The following is a 15,214-nucleotide window of genomic DNA, read 5'->3' as shown; positions in this document are numbered from 1 at the left end:
GTCAAATCTTCCAGCATGTTTAAAGGTGTTAAAACACTGGAAAATTCACAGGTATACATTTTAGATGCACGGGTGAATATAGAAGATTTATGGTTCTTCACAGCAAATACGGTGATTTCTCACCAAGTTGTCTTAAAAAAATCAGCCCAATTAAATTATAATGTTCTCCCTAAACTATATATCTTATCTCACATCACTGGCCATATATCCATTTAAGAGAAAAAAAAATGGTAAGCAGAAAAAGAAACACCCTAACTGGCAATCTTTTATACAGAGACATACATACAGATGACTTTTATTGTGAATAATGCCAGTGTACGTTCTTTCTAATTTTTGTGACGATTGTGTCTTTGAATACTCACTTAACATTCCTGAAAACTTTAATTTTCCATAAGAAGAAATATAACACATTCCATTACTTTGTTATGATTTCAGTCTCACTAAAGGCAAACTCTAACTAGTATCACTAGTATTATAATAAATTCAGATATACATTCAAGAGTAATATGATTTTCGCAAAAATGGCTAAACCTACATGTCCCCCCAGCAGCGAGTGTGACTGTAATAAACTCTGCTGGGACCACTGTCTACTCGGCTCTCCCAGAATCAAGTGGACGTTGACAGAGGAAAGCCAGGCAAGGCGCGGGTGGAGGCAGGTGGCGCTGAGATGGAGGGAGCAGGTACCTCCGGGTCTAGAAGATTCCGCCGCATGCAGGGTTTGCAAGATGCAGAACGACAGATTCAGGACACTGGCTACCAGGGTGTTGCCAGCAGGAAGAATGTGGGGGTGACACAAGGTACTGATTTAAGAGAAACCAGGAGGCATTGCTGTCTTATCCCGAGAGATCCAAGGAGGCCTTTTTAAATGAGGTTGTCCAAGAGCATCCAGGGGAATAAAGTAGCGCTGTCTGGCTGTGTTTGTTCTCTCGTTGGGTCAGGCATTCTTCAGTTTAGTTTCATTAGGTTGTAATTTGAAAGCGTGCAAAATACTTTGGACAGGATCAGCATTGCGTACAGAACGTGACCCAGACACTTGGGGAAATACTCCAGAGGGAATGGACGTGGACACAAAACCCACAAATCTGTATCCACCCCCAGTGCCTCCTTCCCCCTCCTTAACGTACCAACAGCACCTCCATCCTTCACGGTGTGAAGCAGCACACTTGAATGAGACACATGCGTGTTTCTGCTTCGATACAACTCGGCGTTCACACCATTAAATGGCACAACTGGGCTCGAAAGAGCTGCCCTGGGGGTCAGGGCAAGAGGATGACGCAGAATGAATTTCTGCAAACTTAGGGCAAATTCTTGCTCTTGAGAGCCATTTACAACTTGGAGTTGGAGAAAAGGTACTGCAGCCTGTACGAGGAAAGAGAGATTCTGGGGACTTCGAGGGATCCTCATGCGGAACCAGAAAGTGGTGAGTGTCCTCTGGTCTGCAGAGGAGTCCTCGGGAATCCGCTAAAAAATCCCAAAGGCAGTGCCTCGTTCATTGGAGTCCTTTGATAAGTGAAAAAAGGGAGCTATCCAACGAGTCCACAGCAAAAATCAGCAGCAACAGACGAGGTGGTGGAAATACGAGTAACATGCCAGCAGGTGAGAGGCTAAGGGATTTCAGAAAAGAGAGAGAAAGAAACGAAGATACGAGGGGAAACACTCATAATCATAAAAGGGGAAAAAGAAATTAGCAGGCCACCCAGCGCCGGGTTGAGCGCTGACTTTGACTCAGGTCATGATCTCATGGTTCATGGGTTTGAGCCCCGCGTCGGGCTCTGTGCTGACGGCTCGGAGCCTGGAGCCTGCTTCGGATTCTGTGTCTCCCTCGCTCTCTGCCCCTCCCCCGTTCATGCTCTCTTTCTCCTTCAAAAATAAATAAACATTAAAAATAACAATAAAAAAAGAAATAAGAACAGGGTTTTGGTTTTTTTTGTTTTTGTTTTTGTTTTTTTTTTTTTGCCTCCTTTAAGGAAAATAAACACTCACTCATGGCTCTGTTGGTAATGTAAATTGGTGCAACCCTTCTGAGCTTTGAAAAATGTTTTAAAAGCTTAAGAAACACATACGTGTGTAGAAATACGTCATTTATAAATAATCAAGGGTGTGTTTTGCAACAAGAGGGTTCATTCTGGCGATCTTTGTGGTAGGGGGAAGACTGAAGCGATTCTGAGTGCACAGTCAGAGGGGACGAGAGCAGTCCGTGTAGGCAGATCCACTCAGATGCTGTGCAGTCATGAAGAACACGCAGAAAGCACATCACGGCACAAAAAGATCCTCATTTTGTTTCGCGCTGGTGAGTCAAAGTGCAATTGACAAAATAGGATGCTGTCACTTAAAAACATTTTGGAAACAGATTCGATAAACATAAAATAATTATGAAGCTTACTTATGTATGTTTGTGTTAATAGTATTTGCCTCCAAGTAGAAAGATGACAGCTTTTTGTCCTCTTTTCCCCCTTAACTAAACATGCATTATTTTTTAATAAGGGGGAAAAAAAGGCTTGAAGATAAAAGAAAAACTGTTTTAAATCAGAAGAACAGAATTTATGTGCGTGATAAGACATGATCAGCTGATGCCCCAGTTGACAAGTTTCTTACAGAGGACATAAGCCTCGTTTCTGGGAAAGAAAAAAATATATATATATACATATATATGCGTGTGTGTGTGTGTATATATATATATATTTAATATGTAAAGATAAGATTCACTTATTCCCAAATACACATATACACATTTTCTATTTTCCCGTTACATAATACCTATATGCATAGGCCTGGCTGCCAAGATAATTGATATTCATTTACCTGCAGGTGAGTTTAGCCCGTCCTTGGTGCTGATGCTCAATGCAGAAGAAACACTGCCTATTTTCTCTGCTGGGAACTGGCTTATCTAGTCATTGGTCAAAACTATGTCACTAAGATATAAACTAACGAAAGGCGATCGATTAGTTGGGAAGATGGTCACACTTTCCCAACGTCTACATTAATGCCAACTGAGAAATAATCTTGAAGTGTTCAATGGATAGATGCACGGGCTCCCCCATGAGATTAAAATCATGCAAACTGGGGGGAGTCGTTCCCAATTTAAAAACAGGGTGATGGTTTAAAATGCTCGTTGCATTTATAGGCAATCACTCTATCTTAAAAAGAAGCACGCAGAAATCTTGCAAATCTCCAGATGAGGCGGCTTGGAATGAAATGCAGCATGGCGCCCACAGAGTTATGAAAGGTAGACGCGGCACAAAGCATCAGGTAAACAAAGGCAGCTCTCCGACGTGGCTGCACACGCTAACGAGCAGAACCATGGCATCCCATCCATCTTCAAACTCCTCTAAGTACTTAGTGATAAGTTATGAGCTGCGTAGCACAGCTCCCCAGGACCACGGAGAATCTCTCTACTGCTGTGCCGATGACAATAAAAATCATTTTAAATCACAGAATCCCCTCAAGTTCACCCTATGCAAAATGGCCTATTAACTATGTGCATATCATTTCATGATCACTTCCTCTCTTCACAGATTAATTAAATTTTACATTTTTCAAGCAGATCATAAAGAAGTCCAAATCCAACGGTGACAGTTCATTAAAATAATAAAGTTTAGCAGGGTTCCTTTCAAAAATAAGGTGCAAGAGGTATTTATGGTCAAACAGCTGACTGAATGAAGGGACGCTCTATATGTAATTACTATTTATACAAAAATATGTATTTCCCTAAAACCGTATTTGTGATAGAGTTCGGTGAATAGTTATTCAAACAGAAGTCTGCAAAACCAACTGCTAGCCTTTGAGTAAGGTCAACCTACAAAATCCTAGTGAATTTCAAAAACATGGTTCTCCTTTTATCTTCATTTTGACCAAAGCAGTATAATCTCTAGTTTTCGGGATTCTGTTCAAATACACTGATATTATGGAAAAACCATCTAAAAAAAGAAAATACTTCTTACTGAGAAGGTCTTGCTGAAGGGCATGTTTCTATGTCAAAAATGAGAACTGCAAAGGAAGGGTTACGAATTTTCAGCCACCCAGAATTTTAAGTCACGGGCATTTTCACAAGATCCGTTGAGGCTAGGACACGTTAGGTAACTGTCAATTACTGCCCATGAAGTAAACCGCTCCCTTTATTTCACCTCATGAAATAGTTTCCAGGTTTACAGTGAAGCCTCCATGGAGTCTGTGAACCACAGGGCACGTGACACATGTTTCTGAAGGGCGGGCACATTGGCGGAGCCACGTTTAGGGTGGCGTGCGTGCGTGCGTGCCGCAGCACAGCGTGTGTTTCTGCCGCACCATACCTGTGCACGCGGGAGGGTCTGGCCGCCAGAAGAACCGGTCGTTCAGCTGCACACAGGTGATTTCAGCTTGTCCTTGCAGCTGATATCCGGGGTCGCACTGGAAGGTGACGGTGTCCCCCGGCTCTCTACCGTCCCCGTAGCGGGTGCCGTTCTGAGGCAGGCCCGGGTCATTGCAGGTGGACGCGATGGACGCTGCGGAACAAAGGCAATACCGGGTCAACGGACGCACGCGGGGTCCCCACGCTTGCACGGGTGAGGGAGCCCTGGCGTGCCGAGGCCCTCTGGACCGGCATCGGGATTCTTCCGTCTGCCCCTGAACGTATGAAGAGTTCCTGTTCCCGGGGATACGTCCAAGAACCCGCATGCTGAGAATGCTCACTGTGAACAGACACAAGCAAAGTGTGTTGAAAACGCAGCCAGTGACGGAACGTAGCAAGGCGCTGCAGTATGCTATCCTTAATAAGCACACGTACGTTCTCCTCCGCTGTTCTCGCCAACAGTATCTAAACGAAAATATAAACCACGATTGAAAATGCTTAATCAAACCACCACAATCTCAAAGAACGTGGAGTAAAACAGAACAGGACAAACTCCTTTACGTTCTGTGCCTTCCAGGCAACACCCGCTCACGATGACCTTTGACGGTACAACGGGGGCCAGCGAGAGAAGACGCGGGTCGGTCTTAACCAGGATGCCATTCGTGGATAGCTGTAATTTTCTTGGTGCAATTATTAATAACCCCATTTCATGGTAAAATGATTAATAATCCCGTTTCGCTCTCAAAACACTTCCAATTCGGACAACAAATGAAACGGTCATCCTAATTTCAACAAAATTCTGAAAATGATGATTCTTGGTCCAAAAAAGAATCTAAATATTAGGAATTTCAAGTCAGTTTAGTAGAGACCAGCATCTCCAAACAAGCTGGTAAGAGAGCTTTGGGGGGACAGCCGGACAGGAGCCTCTGAAGTCCTATGGAGCGCATATTGTAATACAGCCACCCCAAATCACGTCCCACAAATCAGCCACCAGCCCCGTGTGAGTCCAAGCAACAGAGCTACTTTCCCACCCAGATTCTGGACCAGGATTTTAACTCCCACAATGCACTGAAACGTAATGGCCTGAAAAGACCTGTCACTGTCTCCAGTTCCTGTCACTGCTTGGTACTTGATGTTTTACTAAAACTTAGGAAGACGCCCATCAGGGTCCAAAACTGAAAAGAATCTTTTGGATTCCATTTTCACTTTCACCTACAACGGCGAGCTCGCTCCCTCTTCAGGGCCGAAGGGACTGTGATGGAAAGTTAGCTCTTCTTGTGGAGGGCGCCAGGGCACGGAACACCCGCTTCCTGAGCGAGACAGAAAGGGAAACGTGACTGCCCCACAACCCAGCCAGCGTGCTGCCCATCCTGACGTGTGCAGATTGCCAGAAACGTGCGGGCTTGGATCTGTGTGCTTTGGGCTTCCCGTCTGGTTCGGTCTGGGAATTCTGGGACCTCGCGACGTATCTGGCTAGACAGCTGCGATTTCAACGAAAGTGAGGACACGCAAAACAGTGCAGGAAGCGCCCTGTGTTCTCTGGGGGAAGGGTTCGGCTGCGCAGGTTTGAAGGTTGAAGGAAAAGGACGAACGTCAAGGCTCCTCGGAGAGGTCAGGCTTGCCTCAGCGCCCAGCCTTGCCCCCTGGGACCCCGATCGCCTCAACTCACTGACCTTCAGCTAACTAATCGGAACAAATGGAAAATATCTAACTTACTGAATCTGTCGTGAACATCACGTGTGGCACCTTGCAAACCTGTCTCTCCAAGCTGACTGAAGGCACAGGTTGCCTCACCCAGACACCATTTTTCACTAATTGGCTTTTATTATATATTGAAATACAGAACCACGAAGATCTAAAACACTATTAAAAACACAAAAAACGGAACAACTACTACACCATTCGGATTAAAAAACAGAATGTTATCACTCAGCCATATTATCAGTGCATATCGATGCCTGCACTCTCCCCCCTCCACCCCTGCCCCTCCACTCCCCATGAAGTCACTATTCTGAATTTCATGGTTATGATTCTGTTCCTTTTCTTGATAATTACCATAAATGGACGCGTCCCGATAGTGGCTGCATGGGTGGCCTCCCTTTTGAATTTCTATAAATGGAATCACACATTACGGCTTCTTACGAGACTTTCTATTTGCTCGGTATCATGTTTGTGAGTCACCCACATTCAGGCGTGATGCTCTGGTTACTGTCATTGCACACGGTTTTCCCTGCATCAGTGCCACAATTTACTCCTTCTGCTAGCAGCTGGCTGATACCATGGAGCACAAGTGTAGGCCGGCTCAAGGAGGTTTCCCTCTTACCCTTCTGCCCTAACCATGAAAAGACACACTTATGAGTCCTGGAAGATAAGAACATGAAGCAAGACTGTCAGTCGGCTTGCAGACCTGGACCTTGAAGCAAAGCTACCCCACAGTTTAAAACAGAGTGAAGATGGAGACCCACAGTCCGAAGGTGGAGACCCACAGTCTGAAGGTGGAGACCCACAGTCCGAAGGTGGAGACCCACAGTCTGAAATAGACTTGGTCCAGGGTGCCTGGGGGACTCATTCAGTTGAGCGTCCAATGTCAGCTCAGGTCATGATCTCACAGTTTGTGAGTTCGAGCCCTGCGTCGGGCCTTGTGCTGACGGCTCGGAGCCTGGAGCCTGCTTTGGATTCTGTGTCTCCCTCTCTCTCTGCCCCTCCCCCGCTCGCACTCTGTGTCTCTCTCTCTCTCTCTCTCTCTCAAAAATAAATAAACATTAAAAAAATAATAAAATCAAATAGACTTGCTCCAGCAGACAGTGTTTCAGTTTGGGGGTCCTTTGTTATGCAGCAATAACTGACTGAAACAAGTCCTGTGGTGGTAAATTATCTCTGTTTTGTCCAAAAACACTTCAGTTTTTTAAAAATATTTTAAATTCTTCTTTACTCCTAAAGGAAATTTTTACCGAGTTTGTAGTTCCAGGTCAGTAACTAGTTGGGATTTCCCCCCGGCCCTAGTTCTTCTGGCTTCCAGGTTTCCCACGTCATCTTTCGGTCTGAAACTACAATAAGATCATACTCTGTATTTGGTATTCGAACTTTCACAATATTGCATCTATGCATGATTTTCCTTTTACTAACTCTGCTGGGAATTTACCGGAGGTTTTGAATCTGAGGATTAAGCCATCATCTCGTCAGATCTCTCTGTTTCTCACTTCTCAAATTAAGTTTAAGCAAATATCTCTATCTTCCATGTCTCTTAACCTTCCTTTCATTTTATAATCTTTTTAAACTTTGTTCTCTCAGGGCACCTGGGTGGTTTAGTCAGTTAAGCATGTGACTTTGGCGCAGTCATGATCTCGCAGGTTGTGAGTTCGAGTCCTGCTTTGGGCTCTCTGCTCTCAGTGCAGAGATCCTCTGTCCACTTCAGACCCTCTATCTCCCTCTCTCTCTCTGTCCCTCCCCTGCTCATGTATTTGTTCTCTCTCTCTCTCTCTGGTCATAAATAAATAAACATAAAAAAAAATCTCTGCAAACTTGGTTCTCTCTTCTGGGCAATTGTTGAGAGTTATCATCCTTTCATATCTTCATCTGCATCAAACTTATTTTCTCTTTTTAAATTAGTTTTGAGAAAGAGAGAGAGAGAGTGCAAGCACGAGGGGCAGAGAAAGAGAGAGAGGGAAAGAGAGAGAGAGACCTTAAGCAGGCTCTGTGGCCAGTGTGGGGCCTGATGCAGGGCTCGATCCCACAACCCTGGGATTATGACTTGAGCTGAAATCAAGAGCAGTGCACTCAACTGACTGAGCCACCTTGGTGCCCCTCCAGTTTATTATCTTAACAGGACACTGAGTTTTAAATTTCCATCATTGTGCTTTTCTACCATGCTTCACTTGTTTTCAAATATATTTGGCTATTTATATAGTATATTGTTACTTACTCACATTTTGACTCCTCTGTTTTTTTTTTACACGGTGACTTGACAACTCTGTTCATTACACTGTGGTTACCACAAGTGTGGCTACCCTCTGTCACCACATATCACTTACAATACCATTGACTATCTTCCCTATGCTGCAACTTTTATCCCCATGACTTATTCAGTCCATAACTGGAAGCCTGAATCTCCCACTCCTGTCACCCATTTTGCCCCTCCCTACTCCCTCCCTCTGGCAATCATGAATTTCTTCTCTGATTTACGGGTCTATTTTTGTTTTTTTGCTGTTGTTTGTATGTTCTTTTGTTTTTTTTTAAGATTCCACATATAACTGAAATCAGATGGTATCCATCTCTGTATCTCTGACTTATTTCACTTTGCAAAATACCCTCTAGATCCATCCATGTTGTCACATATGACATAACCTCATTCTTTTAGGGCTGAGTAATATTCTGTGTGTGTGTGTGTGTGTGTGTCTGTGTGTGCACCACTTCTTTATCCATTCATCTATCAACAGACACATAGGTTGCTTCCATATCTAAGATATTGTAAATAATGCTGCAAACAACGTAGGGTGTATATATATTTTCAAATTAGTGATTTTGTTTTCTTTGGGTAAATAGCCACTAGTGGAATTACTAGATGGTATCATAGTTCTATTTTTAATTTTTTCAGGAACTTCCATACTGTTACCCACAATGGGTCACCATTTACAGTTCCACCATCAGTGGACAGGGGTTCCTGTAGTCCCCACATCCTCGCCAACACTTATCACACCTTGTCTTTTTGATTCTAGCCATTTTGACAGGTGTGTTTGCATTTCCACAATCATTAGTGATGTTAAGCATCTTTTTATGTGTTTCTTGGCCATCTGGATGTCTTCTTTGGAAAAATATCTACTCAGCACCTCTGCACATTTTTAATTGGTTATTTTTTTTTCTGGTGTTATGTATTCTGAATATTAATATTATTCTGTTTTTTTTTTCCCTAGGAGTTTTAAGATTTCAGGTCTCACGTTTAGGTATCTAAACTGCTTTGAGTTTATCTTTGTGTAGGATGTAAAAAAGTGGTCCAATTTTATTCCTCTGCATGTGGCTGTTCAGTTTTCACAGCACCATTTATTGAAGATGTCTTTTCCTCATCGTATATTCTTGCCTCCTTTGTCGAAGATTACTTGACACATGGGTTTGTGGGCTTTGTCTCACGTTCTGTTGATGTATGTGTCTATTTTTGTGCCAGGACCATACTGTTTTGATTAGTACAGCTTTGTAGTATATCTTGAAATCTGGATTTTTGATAATTTCAGCTTTGTTCTTCTCTTTTATTTTTCAGACTTTTTGATCTGATAATAATTCCAATATCTCACGGAAACTATAGTGTTTCTGAGTTTTGAATTCACACTTCTGTTTTTCGAAGATTCAGCCATAGAAATTCTTTGTGGTTTTCTCTAAAGCTACATTCATCCAGAGGAGATTCACATTTGATTTTACCATGCACCTGGAATACTAGGAGCCTTCTACCTCTTTACAATACATTTATATTTATGAGAAAAGTGATGCATTTTAAACCATACAGATGATAGGAATTCATCTATAAGCTAGTTTGCTATCAGCTTGTGGTTATGAGTTCTACATCATGTATATCTATATCTGTGCCTCTCTCTCTCTCTCTCTCTCTATTCTCCCTTATACTGACAGTAAACACCCCCCCCCAAAGTTCTAAATGTATATGAGGTGTCCAGTTATATTTCCAATATCGGAAAGATCTTTTAACTGGCTTCCTATTTCCTCAGCCCGCTGCACTCTCAAAATGGAAGCCTGGCATCACTGTTGACCCCCAGATGTTGTCAAGACAAAGCCAACTTCTGAGCTTCATAATCTCTCCCTATTTCACATGATTCTAGGACCTCTGAGGATTCCTTATTTTCTTATAGGCTCAGTTATACATTTTTAAAGACTAACAACAATTTTCTCCAGCATCTTTCATGTATTTTCAGTAAATATGTTGTCAAAGTACCTATTTTATTGTAAGGCTAGACACTGAAGCCCCTCCATTATAGTTATATCTTCATCCCATAGAATGACATCTGGCATATCATACCATTCATCACCACTGTTGTTATTTATCACCTCGGGTGTGTTAAGAAGGGGCATTTTCCTTGGAAATACAGGTCTCAGTAGATATCAAGAGGAAAGGAAGCATCAGAGCTTGAGAATAGGTTTTTCCGATGAGAAGAGGGCAAGAAATGCCATTTTACAGTCACTGAAGGACATATTTTTAGTTTCCCACTTTCTGATAAGTACAAAGATTAGAAGGCAGAGCAGAAAGCGAACGCATTACCCCAAAATAAGACTGGTATAGCGCTGGAGTGCAGGACAGACTTCAGGATGTGAAGCTTTTGGTTAGAACGTCAGGAGCGCCCCACCCATAAGCCACCCATTTATATGAGATAGAACAGTAATTAGAGAATTCAATCCCCAGAATCCTAAGTGGCCACCGTCTAGGCAACAAAATGGTACCTGTATTGAAGGAATATTTTATAAGCAATCTTGAGTTTACTATTTGAGGAATGTTCCTAAAGAGTCTAATATCTATTTGTCCTCTACCTTTGCTGAGATTTCACTGGGCTTCAGGAAAAATAAAAATAAAAATAAAAATAAGCAAATCTATGGCACATTAACCAAACTTCTCCTTTGGGCTGAGTTGCATATACTCAAAACAAACTCCATCTTCTCAAGCAAATGGTCATATGTATGATTACATATGCAGTTCCAAGTGTTAATTTCTGCCACAGTTTATTTAGTGTGAAAATAATTTAAAATGAAAGTTTAGAAGAACAGCCAAGGAGATCATGGATGAACCTCACTGTAATTGTTAAAATGAAGACATATTTTAATTACTTCTCTTTCCAAATTCGTATTCAATATTTATTAAAAGCAAAAACACCCACCGCCCAACAATGAAGCTGTACGCAAAGGTGCACAGATTTTGTGCGTGAACAAGAATTTCAATAGATGCATCAGCCTTGCAAAAATCAGTACTCCACAGAACGCTTTTCTGTAGGTTATGAAAGGGCGACTCCATCTTGTTCTGTGTCCTTCACCTTGACCACGCCTCCTCCCCTTGAGTAACCCCCCCTCACCTGCCTAACAGGACTCGGACCCTTCCCCAGCCAATCGGCTGAGGCCACAGCCATTACCTCACCAACTGCCCCTAGGCCCCAATAAAACCTTTGTCCTTTTGAAACTCGCTCTCTTTCCCTGGTATCTCACCGCCGCGTCGGTGCAGGTAGGGGATTGAGCTCGAGCTAGCTCGAATAAAGGCTCTTTGCTTTTGCATCGGACTCGGCTCCCTAGTGGTCTTTGGGGATCACGAATTCTGGGCATAACAGGTTATGAACAGGTATTTGGTCAAACAAGATCGGCAAATACCGGGTACTTTAGTTCCCTCTCATACGTTCACATTGCATACCAGGGATTAAAGGTTCAGAGAAATCCGGCAGTAAAGAAACTTCTTTTTTTTAAATAGTTTAATCCAGCGTTTCCTAAATTCATGTAATAGAGCACATTCTTCTTGACGAACCTCTTCAAATTCTTCCAAATGAAGATCCACAGAACACCAGGATATGAAACAGTGGCTTGTACTGATGGTTCTATGTCCTTCAACGGTATCATGTTTAATCCTGTTTTACAAGTGCATTTTCTACTTCCAAACCAAATTTTCATTGGAATATCTAGAATAATCCCAGAGCACACCATTAAAAAGTTATATACTCCTGAAGTTCATGTTGTTTAGTCAATAGAAATACTGTAAGCACATAGATGGCTAATTATATGAGAGTGTGGGCTGTCATAAAACTGCCCTTTACATGTTCTTAGAAAGGATCCATACACTTGCTTGTGTCTCTTCAAAGATTATTTGAAATTACCAGTAGATCAACCACGACGTCTAGTCGAATTGAAATTAGCCCCAAATGTTTCCTCTTTTCTTGTAGAATTATGAAATAAAAATAAACCGTTCCCAGGGTTATTTAAATCGGATGAAAAAAGCAATGAGAACACTTGAGGTGAAGTCAAGGAAACTGTTTCACACGATGCAAGGGGAGATACACTGGTTGGATCTTTGAAATAAATGCCATTTTATTTCCTCCTGGCTATGAACTGTGGAAAGATGTTTCCTGGTGAAGGTGATAATGCTTATCCGGGAACTAACGTAAAAGCCCCCAACCAAAGACACTGTGTTGGGGTCAGAAATTTCTTTTCCGTCTTCAGGGTCACATAAAGTTAATGATGAAGCCTGTGTTGATTTCTTTTTCACAACGGTGTTCTTTGATGGGTCGCAATGTACCTTTTCGTCATTTTTCTCTTAAATATTTTCTCTCCAAATGGGATTTCGGCGACTCTGACTCCTTCCGGTTTCTTGCCATAAAAAAGGGGAATAAGACTTTTAGTGACATCGGCCTTATCCGTCTATTACCTTAGAAAAAGAAGGTACTGTTCCTGAGGTGATGAATATGGAGCTTTTCGGTTTCCCAAGGGGTTCTGTGGAATGCTTGAGATCACAGACACGCTTTCCACAAGCTCCACGGAATCTACAGGATGTCTCCGCCTTGCCGCCCACTGCGATCCCAGACTGTCCCGGGCAAAAGCCATGCTCCGCTTCATGTGAACGCAATGGACCTTCTTGTGTCTGACAGTACAGACAGAAGGGAGCCATTAGAGAAGAACCTGAAATGGACTCGAATTCCCTTCCGACTGGAAAACTAATTTGTAACACTGAAGACCCTATTCTCATGAAATCAAAATGAAGAAACCGGGCTACGTCCTATTAAGTGCATCAGGTACTCCTTGATAAGGGACCATAAGGCAAGCTGGGGCCAGGCACAAGCTAGCACACCAGCAGCCCCCCACACACACACACCAGGTGGGACGTGTGTAATATTCTTCAGGCACTCCTGGCCACCCAAGAACAAAGAAAAGCAAAGAATACAAATGGTTAACTGATAGAGATCGCAGTCTTGCGAGACTGAGTCTCCATCAGTTTACAAATATCTTAGTATATTACAAGAAAAGGCACTATTATCAATAGCCTAATCTTTAGAAACCTGTAGGCTCAGCTTCCCGGAGCCCCAACATCACCCTCCACAGTGATGTGGGAACAAAGCAAGAAGGAAATGGCAGGTGAAATTAAATGCCCTCCTAACCTGCAGCCCAGAGACCAGACTTGTGGCAAATACAGAGCAGAACATCTCTCCAGGACGCCCTAGCGTCCTGAGGTTAACGCCTCCTGGAGGGAAAACAACCCGAACTCCTCAACAGCCGGGCCTCTGGCGTCTCTGAGTCCTGCTTCCCGGGATCACAGTCCCTCTGGGGGCCGTGACTTGGCCCTTTTGACTTGACCCCCAGCTCCAAAGTATAAAACCTGACAGTGTTCACAACCCCAGCTCCGCTCTTCCTGCCCATGGGTCCTGTCCCCTGCTTTAATAAAATCACCTTTTTGCACCAAAGACGTCTTCAACAATTCTTTCTTGGCCATCTGTTCCTGACCCCCTACCCTCCATCACCCCAAAACTTCATTGCCCCTTGCGTGCTTCTTAAACATCACTTAAAAATGTTTATTGACTGAGCTATTAGTTGATAAAACTTTGCTTAGCATACAGAGTTTTAAACCAGCCCTTTGCAGCACACCTCAACAGATACAACACTTCACGCCTGTATGGAAAACTACACACAACAGCACCACTGCAGTCCTCAGACGGCAGAGGCTGTACATATGCTACGAACATAACCTGCACAGCAAGTATAACCTATGTTGTTCAGCTCATTAAGGAAAGCTCTTATGTGTGACATGCCATTTACTGGCCAGGCAGGGACTGTATGGGATGCCCGGGAGGCTTTTTGGAGGGGGCAGCCCCTGAGCTCCTTCTTAGGGTTTGCAGGCACAGCTGAAATAACTGGAACGGGGGATGGTCTCCTGGGTGGTCCTCTTAGTCCTGTACATGTAGGCTGGGTCTGATGAGGGGCAAGACAAGCTGCCAGGCTGCAAACCGCACCCCTCCCCCAAGGGGGGATGTGTGTGACATTCCTCAGGCTCTCCTGGCTGCCCAGGGACAAAGGAGAGGAAAGAAAACAAAGGATTAACCTACAGACATCACAGCCAGGCAGGACGTGGGTCTCCATAGTTTACAAATATCTTAGTAAATCACAAGAAAAAGGCAATCTGATCAACAGCCTCATCTCCAGAAACCTACAGACTCAGTTTCCTGGAGCCCCAACATCACCCTCCATAGTGATGGCATCGTGATGGCACATGGAACTAAATGTCCTTACACCCTGCAGCCCATTGACAGATACTTGACGCAGGCAGAGCAGAGTTTCTCCAGGACTCCCTCCTGACCTAATGCTAATGCTTTGCTGGAGGGAAAAACCTTAGCCTGACTATGGCCAGGCCTCCAGTATCCTGGAGTCTTCAGCATATGAAAGTCTCACTGGAAACCTCCCCAGGACCTCACCTCTCCCAGCCCCAGGGTATATAACCAGTCTCTCCTCAGGGTCCCAGCGCGGCTCTTCCTGCCCACAGGTCCCGTCCCTGTGCTTTCATAAAGTCACTTTTTTACACCAAAGACATCTTCACGAATGCTTTCTTGGCCGTTGGCTCTGGACCCCACGAACTCTACTACCACTCCAAAAAACCTCATCAGGTTCTCCCCATCCTCTGAGGAAAAGCCATCTTTTGTTTTGATGGGAGGACCCTTCCCCCAATAGATAGCCTGTAGGTCCCCGGTGGAGGGCAGTGAGTTTGTACAAACACCTCTGTGGGAGGGGTAAATTTCCACTCAGGGCTGGAGATCCCCTTCCAGGCAAATGTGCCCCGCAGCTCAGACTTTGTGTGCCTCTCCAAGTCGGCCCCCCAAAGGTAAATCATGGAGGCAGGACAGCCAGGGCTACAGCCTTCATGGGGGGCACTGA

General features: G+C 43.8%; 1 protein-coding gene across 1 annotated transcript in view; it reads right to left on the bottom strand.

The window, feature by feature from the left end:
* CSMD1 (CUB and Sushi multiple domains 1) overlaps positions 1–15,214 on the bottom strand; it is a 1,672,960-nt gene that overhangs the window by 267,505 nt on the left and 1,390,241 nt on the right. Inside the window, exon 29 of the mRNA XM_047092364.1 lies at positions 4,290–4,481. Coding sequence (XP_046948320.1) covers positions 4,290–4,481 — 192 coding nt within the window. The remainder of the gene's footprint in view (positions 1–4,289; positions 4,482–15,214) is intronic.

Source organism: Lynx rufus, unplaced genomic scaffold (genome assembly GCF_022079265.1).
Source record: "Lynx rufus isolate CCGP_SWC_20201006 ecotype Redwood Valley unplaced genomic scaffold, mLynRuf1.p SCAF_3, whole genome shotgun sequence".
Taxonomy (NCBI): Eukaryota; Metazoa; Chordata; class Mammalia; order Carnivora; family Felidae; genus Lynx; species Lynx rufus.
Note: the sequence above shows the minus strand (reverse complement) of the source record. Positions and strands in the feature narration are given on the sequence as shown.